General features: G+C 54.3%; 4 protein-coding genes across 4 annotated transcripts; 1 reads left to right on the top strand and 3 right to left on the bottom strand.

Moving 5' to 3' along the window:
* Positions 1–670: 670 nt before the first annotated feature.
* LTR77_011104 (uncharacterized protein) lies at positions 671–1834 on the bottom strand (the record flags this gene model as incomplete). The annotated part of the gene is made up of 3 exons (XM_064808316.1): positions 671–958; positions 1014–1358; positions 1418–1834. 3 exons carry the CDS (start codon positions 1832–1834, stop codon positions 671–673), a joined length of 1050 nt encoding a protein of 349 aa, XP_064653542.1.
* Positions 1835–2127: 293 nt separating this feature from the next.
* On the top strand, positions 2128–3372 carry LTR77_011103 (uncharacterized protein; the record flags this gene model as incomplete). Its single annotated transcript, XM_064808315.1, has 3 exons — positions 2128–2552; positions 2609–2807; positions 2869–3372. The coding sequence occupies 3 exons, from the start codon at positions 2128–2130 to the stop codon at positions 3370–3372; spliced, it is 1128 nt and encodes a 375-aa protein (XP_064653541.1).
* Positions 3373–3765: 393 nt separating this feature from the next.
* Positions 3766–6195, bottom strand: VPS1_2 (vacuolar protein sorting-associated protein 1; the record flags this gene model as incomplete). Its single annotated transcript, XM_064808314.1, has 5 exons — positions 3766–3934; positions 3993–5750; positions 5839–5933; positions 6029–6098; positions 6173–6195. The coding sequence occupies 5 exons, from the start codon at positions 6193–6195 to the stop codon at positions 3766–3768; spliced, it is 2115 nt and encodes a 704-aa protein (XP_064653540.1).
* Positions 6196–6659: 464 nt separating this feature from the next.
* VPS1_1 (vacuolar protein sorting-associated protein 1) lies at positions 6660–8843 on the bottom strand (the record flags this gene model as incomplete). Its single annotated transcript, XM_064808313.1, has 2 exons — positions 6660–7616; positions 7677–8843. The coding sequence occupies 2 exons, from the start codon at positions 8841–8843 to the stop codon at positions 6660–6662; spliced, it is 2124 nt and encodes a 707-aa protein (XP_064653539.1).
* Positions 8844–9350: the final 507 nt, after the last annotated feature.

The following is a 9350-nucleotide window of genomic DNA, read 5'->3' as shown; positions in this document are numbered from 1 at the left end:
CCCTAACCCTAACCCTAACCCTAACCCTTTCGGACGTTTGCCCGTAACATCTAAATAGCGTATATAAGGCGGGTCGTTAATCTTAAAGGCTTTGTGCTAAACCTACTAGTAGGTAGTCGTAATATCTATAGGGACTTTGTTATAATTAGTCTTACTATTAATACTATAGAGATCTTTATAGGCGAGTCCCGCCGCTCCGTAGTAGCTAGCGGCGTTTACAAGTAGGAGTATAATAGTAGCTACTACTACAATATAGAGTACGCGGAGAGCTATAGTAAGGTAGCTAAAGGCGACGGTAACCGGTAATACGTAGGCTTAAGCGGGCTAACGATAAGGAAAGGTAATCTAAAATCTTACAGTATAGCGTAAGTTGCTATCTTTTATACGTCTTTCGGAAGGCAACGGCCTCTCGTGAAGCGCGTATACTCCTACGATAAGTATCGTGTTCGCATGGTTGGGATCTACGCCCAGCAACCTGTATATAGCATCCGGTACGAGATTTCATAAGCTAAGATGGATCAACGGCCAATTCTCTGCTTCAACATTCCAGTGCAACCGTGAGACACAAGCGACCGACAAAGCGAGTGATTGTAGCGAATGCGACAGAAAGTACGTTGACTGCGTAGCTACAGCATGGACCGCGGGTGTGATTCAGGCGCCTTCACTTGTACTAGCAATTTGCCTTGACATTATTAGCAGACGTACCGAGACTCCAGGTGCAGAACATACCAGTGTTTACGCCATCGTACAGCGCTCTCAGCGCTTCCGGCATCTTGGTGATGCCACCCTTAATCACAGTCTCCTGCCGCTTGATCTTCCCCTCCGAGAGCCATTGAGCAAGCTCCTTCCGTGCCGCAGGATACTCCTTTTCGAAATCAAACACGATGAAGCCCTCCATTCTTATTCTCATCGACACAATCATTAGGTAGTTCTTCGGGCCCTGAGCGTTCTTGGTATTCTAAGAAGGAAAAGTTAGCTCCTCACTGCAATGCAGGTCCATCGTGTCACTCAACGTATTGGGATATGCCTCCACACATCACGAATGTCGAGTGCGCCTTTGCTCTGCCTAATGCAAGATCCAGAATCTCGTCGCCGACATTGTCGAAGAAGACGTCGATGAGCTGCTTCGTAGCAGCACGGAACGACTTCGCGAAGTTGCTATCCTTATAATTGAGGGCATCGTCGAAGCCAAGCTCATTCACCAGCCACTTGCACTTCTCATCAGAGCCAGCAATTCCCAGCACAGTAGCACCTTTGAGCTTAGCGATCTGGCCAACGACACTGCCAGTGGCCCCCGCGGCGCCGGAGACGACTACAAAGTCGCCCTTCTTCACTTTGCCCACGTTCAATATCCCGAACTGGCCAAAGCTCGGATGATCAGCGAGATGTCATATAGAAGGGCTTATGGGTTCTGTACGTAGGCAGTCAGGCCGGTCATCCCAAGCACGCCCAGAGAGTCAGTCATAGTTCCATTGGAAGGCAGACCGAGCTTCTCGACGACGTCCTCCTTGAGCACAGCCATCTCGCTCCAACCACACATGGCGAACACTTCCTCGCCCGCACGGAACTTGGCGCTCTTACTAGCGATAATCGTCCCCACGCCATTGCCTCGCATGACAGCGCCTATCTTCACGGGAGGGATGTATGATCGCGTATCGTTGAGCCAGCCTCTCATCGCGGGATCCAGCGAGAGGTAGTTGCTCTGGAAGAGTACTTCGCCATCCTTCAAAGATGCCTCTGATGGGACCGAGCTTTCCTCGACCCTGAACGTATCAGGCTCAATGTGGTCGTTGGGACGCTGAGCTAGCACGATGCTTTTGCATGAAGATGGCATTGTTGTTCCTCTCTCGGCCTCCTGGTCGGATAATAAGCCTAGGTATGCGGCGGATTGCAAATACGTAGGCTTGCTCGGAAGACTCTTGAAGCCGAGAGATGTCACCCAGGCCGTGTGATTGGCTACGAGACAAGAGCACGGGGAACAGCGACGTCTTCAGCAACGGATCTTTTACGCATCGTCTCATGGAGGCTAGGCGCAGAACATTTCACATATAACAGGTGCTGCTCCTAAACAAGGGCAAGGTAGGTACTTGTGCGTTCTCATTCTCTGAACAGCCTCGTTTCTTCTCGATGCGCCGAACCTACACACGTCTCGCTGGACAGTTGGTTGCCCTCACGAAGCTTCAGACCACCTACGAGAAACAGCTCCTCTCGCCAACGCTCCTCTCCACAATATCTCCGGCCAGAGCAGTTGCAAAGATGGTATCAACGGCTCGGGTCAACGGCGATCTCAACAATACCGAAGTGTTACGGAAGAGCTCAGTCGTCCCACCCGACCCTGCCTACTCCCAGCGCACTTTGGCCATCCAGAAAGAGGAGGACAACGAGGACATCCGCGTACTGCACAGACCCTTCTTACTGCACCAGGATGTTGCAAACAGCGACTGGATCTCGAAGCTCGAGCTTAGCACCGCTCTCAAGATGGCAGAGGTGGATATGAACCGCACGGGCGAGAGGCTCAAGGTCCTTGTACTCTACGGCAGCCTGCGCAGTCGGTGAGCATACCGATGGCTTGCCCAACTCCTGCCAGCTGGACTGAAGACTTTGGCAGATCATATTCAAAACTTCTGGCCTTGGAATGCGCACGCATCCTCTTCCGACTGGGCTGCGACGTCCGTGTTTACGATCCAGCAGGCCTGCCTGTCAAGGACGACGTCCAACATGACCACCCAAAAGTACAGCAGCTGCGTGACCTGAGCAAATGGAGTGATGGCCATGTTTGGGTTTCTCCGGAACAGCATGGAACGCTCGTACGTTAATTGCCACCCCAACCTTTGACCATGCCAAGCTAATTCGAGAGATCTCCTCCAGACTGGCGTGTTCAAGAATCAGATCGACTGGATTCCATTGAGCACTGGATCGGTGCGTCCAACTCAAGGTCGTACGCTCGCCATCGCCGAAGTCTCCGGGGGCTCACAATCTTTCAACGCCGTCAACATGCTTCGGATCCTTGGCCGCTGGATGCGCATGTTCACGATCCCGAACCAGTCGTCCGTTCCAAAAGCTTACACACAGTTCACCGACGCCCAGGATCCAAACGATCATCAATCGTACATTGAGGCGGAAGGAGGCAGCCGAATGAAGCCATCCGGGAACCGCGAGAGGCTAGTCGACTGCATGGAGGAGTTTGTGAAGTACACCATCATCATGCGGCAGCAGTTTGAATTGTTCAACGACCGGTACAGCGAACGTGCCGAGCGTGCGGCCAAGTCGGCGGAAGAGGAACGGGCAAAGCAGAAGGCGGGAGAAGAGGGCAATGCGAGAAGTATGGCGGCGGCAGATCTTGTCAATGGGGTTGACGTAGCTGGCATATGATGGCTGTTGGTCTGCTTGCCAGTCACTCGGACGACCTCAAAGAGTACCACAAGAATTTGTTAGACTCGGATCCGGGAGACGTCCACGCACGAGGAGTGGCGTGCTGTCTCGAGTTGGTACAGCAGCTCTACGGATGCTTCAGTTCATACTGAACATTTCGAAAATGCCGTGATTGACAGGAAGGAATGGGGAACCCTGTGAAGAGGACGGCAGCGAAACGTAAGCGGCGGAGATGTTCCTGGCTGAGAGCGCCACGGAAGAGAAAGAAAGTCGATCTTGCAACGTACCAGCAATACAGACCACGCTAACTGGATATACCTCGTTGCACTTCCGAACACCACGATGCCTCGCTGAAGCTCTATTACCCTGCAGAACCCCAAAGCATCCACCACGCTACTGCACTTGACTGACAATCTCCTGCGCCCGTCCCAGGCTCTCCACCATTTGCTGACACTCTTTCCGCCTCCGCACGGTGTAGTCGCTCTCCTTGAGCAGGTCGTCCAATTCGTTCGTCCTGTACATTTGCTCCAGAAGCTCGCGCTGCATCTCCTCCTTGGTGTGTCTGAGAATGAAGTCAGTCTTACATCAACCACAAGCCCGCTGGGGCAAGATCCACTTACTCAACCAAATTCAACATGATAGCCTTCGGCACCATGTCAATCATCGTCCGCCGAACAATGTTGTAGTAGCTCATGATCAACAGCTTGATCACCTCCACCTCCTGCGTCTCCTTCTCGCTCAACGTCCCACTCGCCTTCAGCACAGGCGGCGGCGCCTCCATCGCCGCCATCTTTTTCTTGTTCTTGCTGGCGAAGAAGCTGCCAAAAAAGCCGCCACTCCCTTGGTCGCCGTTTAAGTCCAAGCTGGGACTATTACTTCGCGGCGGTGCGGCGGATGCAGGGAGGGGTTTGCCGGTCTTGGGGTCCACTTGCACCGGCTTCGCGGCGTTGTACTTCTCGTTCACCATGGCCATAGCACGGTGGCCGTTGATGAAGTCGGGGTGGCCAGTGTTGACGTAGCACGATTCCATGGCGATGAGGTCGCGGACGAGTTTGTTGGTGGGCTCCATGGATTTTTTGTAGAAGGAGATGACGACGGCGTGGAACTTCTCCTTCAGCTGTGGGTACCGTCGGAAGAGGGGTTTGTTGAGGAGTTGGCCGAGAATGCGCACAAGCTCGTCGTATACGAGACTAACACACTTCAGACTGGGATCTTCGAGGCGCCTGATCTCTTTCTTGACGATGACTTCAAAAGCGGTGGTGCCGACGAAGAGTGCTGGCGACGGACCGGAGGAGTTGTAGAGCATGGTGCGGATGTCGACGTCTTTGACGTTGTCGAATGGATCGACCGCCTTGACGCCGTTGGAGTAGAGTTCGTGGTAGACAAAGGAGATACGTGCGCCGCCTGATAGCTCTAGCGAAGAGAGTTCAGCGTTGTGACCTTCCAACACTGTCCGGTACTCGCCGGCAAATTCGGTGATGATGTTGAGGATGATGTTGCCGCTGTTGCCCAGTATACTGTCGCCCAGCGAAGCCAGCTCGTCCTTGTACTTCTGTAAGCTGCCGGCGATGCGCGCCTTGATATCTGGAAGTGTCTGCTTGATGTGCATCATCAGGATGAGATTCAGCTTGCGCGCCAGGTAGGGAGTCCCGCAATATGATGCCTTGTTCCGGTACGCCTTATGGTTTTCGAAAAAGTTTCGCTCGTTCTCTAGCGCAGACGAGATGGCCCGCTTCGTCTCAATGTCCCTCTGTCCTCTGTTCACCACTGGCACGTACCCCAGCCGTAAGGGGATGATGCGCCCAGCCAGAATATCCACGACATCCGTGCCCTCGTCCATCAGATCGACCTTTGTCAATACACCAATCGTTCGTTGTCCTTCCGGGTCAGTCTCTCTCGCCAACTTCAAACCGTCGGAATTTGCCAGATCCGTGTTCGCCGCCGTGACTGCCAGGATGATCGCGTTGCCCTTCGAGATCTGCTTCAACACCATGTCCTTGATCTGCTTCTCAATATCTCTCGGCTGATCTCCGACTGGCACCTTCGTCAACCCGGGCAAATCCACCAGCGTCAGAGTAAGCACGTTCGGGCTGTATATTCGCAGGTTGATCGGCGCGGGTGAGATGCCAGCATTCTTGCCCGTCTTGGACTCCGTCTCTTTTACAATCTCATCCCGGATCTTGTTGAAGTCGTAGAACTTCTGGCCAGGGATGTGTAAGAACTCGCCCCATTCGTCGGTGTTGCTCGCGGCGTCGGTAGTCTCGACTTTGGTGTCCGTGTCTGGGATGCCGTTTGCTTGTTGTTTGGGGGAGGCGGCGCGATTGATGAGTTGGAGGACGAGCGGTCTTCGTGTGACGATGCCAGTTCCTCGAGGTAGGCTATGCGATGCTCAAGTTAGCTGCATAGTCCTTTGTACCCCTTCTTCCCCGAGCGCTCCGGTCGAGGGAAGCCTGCGGCGTAGCTTACAAGTCTCTGCCAACAATGTTCTCCAAAACCGAACTCTTCCCGCTTGACTGCGATCCTACTACGACAATCTGAGGTAGATCGATGGGGTTTTGGACCTGCGCCAGTACTCCGTTAGCATGTCCTTCGCTTCTACACCGGGCGCCTCTTGCAGATGCTCCCGTCGCCTCCGTCAAATATTCATCGTACATACCCCGACTGTTGTGAAGACATCCTGCAGCTTGTTGACCAGCGTGATCAACCCAGGGTCGTTGACGTTGATCCTGCCGTCGCAAATAGGTCAGCATGCATTCGCCAGGCCTCCCGCGGCATCTCCTCGTTGGCAGGATCATCTTACGCATTAGGATTCGTCTGCGCCATGCTTGCGCTCTGCCAAATGCCTCAAATGCAGTGTTGTTATCTCCCCTTCCAAGATCGCGATCCGCGTTTGCTGCTCTTGTCGCGAGTCCAAGAATAATAGCCCAGTGCCAATCGCAAGAGCAGAGTATAGAGAAGTCGTGAATATCGTAAGCGCAGCAGTGCAGGTGGTATAAGAAGAGGGAGAGTTTATTCTGTCGCCTTCAACGCTTGTCCTTGCCAGCAGTGAACGTGATGTTGCATGTGCCAAGCGACAGGGAAACAGCGGCCGCGGCCGCAGCCGACCCAAACAGCCAAAGTGGCGGCGGCCTGGAGAGTGGCGCAAGCACTTCGCTTTAATCCGACCGCATTCGTCCTCATCTCACGAACCGAAGGTAGACTGATGCGGAGATATCGCTTGTCAAGTGTTTCATGATCTATCCATACTCGAGAACTCCTCAGCCGTACATACAAGCCCGTTCATCCACCTAGTCATCCGACACGCTGGCAAACTGCTCATTCATCTTCTGCAACAGCTCCTCGTACTTCTTGCCAATCTTCTCCTCGCCCTCCGTTGGCACCTCGAACTTCATCCCACGAAGACCAGCTTGGATGTCGCTAGTCGACTCCCTCACCTTGGCCCAGCTCTGTCCCTGTCCAATGACCCGCTGCGCCTCGTCGTGGAAGCCCATCATCAGCTTCATCATCCAGAACGTCTTCCAGAGCGGGCAGAACTGGTCGTAGTCAGAGTATCCATTCTGCTGCAGGAAGTCCTCCTTGATCAAAGTGGCGACATCGAGCGTGATCTTGTCGCCATCACCAAGCGCAGACTTGCCGACAAGCTGCACCACCTGATCGAGTTCTTCGCTGTTGGACAGCAGCTCCTTGATGCGGTCGCGGAGCCGCGGGAACTCTGGGTTCTCCTTGGCGTAGTACGATTCGAGGGTGGTGGTGTACTTGCTGTACGAGGCGGAGGTGTTGATGGACGGGAAGTGCTTCCGCTGGGCCAGCTTCTTGTCGAGACCCCAGAACACCTGCACGATACCGAGCGTACTGCTGGTGACTGGATCGGAGAAGTCACCGCCTGGTGGGGACACGGCGCCGACAATGCTCACAGCTCCTTTGCGGTCCGGCGAGCCAAGACAGATGACACGGCCTGCACGCTCGTAGAAGGATGCCAACTTGGCTCCCAAGTAGGCTGGGAAACCCTGATCTGCCGGCATCTCTCCCAGGCGACCAGAGATTTCACGAAGAGCTTCGGCCCATCGTGAGGTCGAGTCAGCCATCATGGCCACAGCCTTGCCTTGATCGCGGAAGTATTCGGCCACTGTAATTCCCGTGTAGATGGAAGCCTCACGGGCAGCCACAGGCATGTTGGATGTGTTGGCGATCAGGCAGGTACGCTTCATGATGGCCTCCTTGCGGCCCTCGACTTCGATGGTGAGCTGTAGGAAGAGATGTTAGCAAAGAGGTTATGTAGAGTAGTGTCGCAAGTATCGCCATACCTCTGGGAAGTCCATCAACACCTCAGCCATTTCGTTGCCTCGCTCGCCACAGCCCACGTAGACGATGATGTCCGAGTTGGAGAACTTGCTGACACTCTGACTGATCACCGTCTTGCCGCAACCGAAAGCGCCTGGAATACACACAGTTCCACCCTGTACACCAGGGAAGAGCGAATCCAAGACTCTCTGCCCGACGATGAAAGGTTCGTTCGAGCTCTCCTTGTCCGCCACAGGACGAGGCACACGCACCGGCCATGGATGAACCATGCTGTACTCCGTCTTCTGCCCATCGAATTCGACCTCCAAGATCTTCTCGTCCACAGTGTAGCTGCCCTTCTTTGGCATGCGGGTGATGGTGCCACGAGCTCTCGGCGGGAGAAGGATCTTGTGCTCGGTCACCAAGCTGTTCTCGTAGACACTGCCAAAGCTGTCGCCGCCCGTGATGTGGTCGCCCTCCTTGAACTTGTCGCTGGGCGTGAAGTCCCACTTCCTCTCGCGGTCCAAGGCCGGCACGTCAACACCCCTGGGAATGTAGATGGACCCACTCTTCTCGCTGATGGACGCCAATGGCCGCTGAATCCCGTCGTAGATTGTTTCCATCAACCCGGGACCAAGTTCGACGGACAATGGCTTGCCTGTGCGCGTGACTGGGTCGCCCACAGTGACACCGGCAGTCTCCTCGTAGACTTGAATGGTGCACTTGTCGGCGTCAATGCGGATGACTTCGCCGACAAGGTTCTCGTGGCCGACCCTGCACAGCTCGTACATGGCACATCCGATCATGTTCTCGGCAATGATGACGGGGCCGGAGATGGAGAAGACGCGGCCGCCCTTGAACTCATCCTCGCCGGTGGAGCCCATCTTGGTGGTGGGTTTGGGTGTGTAGTTCGAAGTGGTTACTTCTTGCTCTTCGTTCTCAAGCCTCGCTGGACTCGGTATGGGTTCTGCAGAAGTCGACTTGAGCAACTCGGGACTCTCGGGCAATGCAAGCTCGACGGCTTCGCTCTGCTCGACAACAATCTCTTCTTCCCGCACGGGCTGGTGATGGTGGCGGTCAGGGCCTCCGAGTCTGAACTGCGAGCGCTGCTCGATGTCGCGGTGATGGATGAGGTCGAGATAGGATGAACGCGGGCGCAAGAAGGGACGGTTGGGACGCAGACCTAGCATGCACCTGTTTATTCTCCGATGCCTTGGGATGCCACACCAAAGGTCCACCGCACCTGCCTAGCTCGAGCTCCAGCCCGTCTTCTTGGCGCTTTTGAGCCGCACCTGCCGCTTTCTATCAATCCATTTGCAATTCACTTCATCAATCATCGACCCAACATGGCGAGGCTGCACGCTCAGAGACTTCGACGACGAGACCACAATCAATTCCTCGGCTTATTGCGCTGCTACTTCTGCTAAGGCATTCCAGTGGCAGTTCAACCCATCGATCGATCAATACCCTACGTCCAGAACAGTTCATCTATCCATCAATCTATCTATCAATCCACGAATCCATTCAATTCGTCATTTCGTCAATCCATCAATTCGTCAATTCATGAGCTCATCAATTCATCAACTCATCAATCCACCAACTCATCAATTCATCAATTCATGAATCCCTCCATTGATCCATTACTACCAGGTATCGCTATTCCGCCAACCGTCGACTTGCTCCACGACAGGTCAACA

Source organism: Saxophila tyrrhenica (assembly GCF_035928015.1).
Source record: "Saxophila tyrrhenica strain CCFEE 5935 chromosome Unknown scaffold_31, whole genome shotgun sequence".
Lineage (NCBI taxonomy): Eukaryota > Fungi > Ascomycota > Dothideomycetes > Mycosphaerellales > Extremaceae > Saxophila > Saxophila tyrrhenica.
Note: the sequence above shows the minus strand (reverse complement) of the source record. Positions and strands in the feature narration are given on the sequence as shown.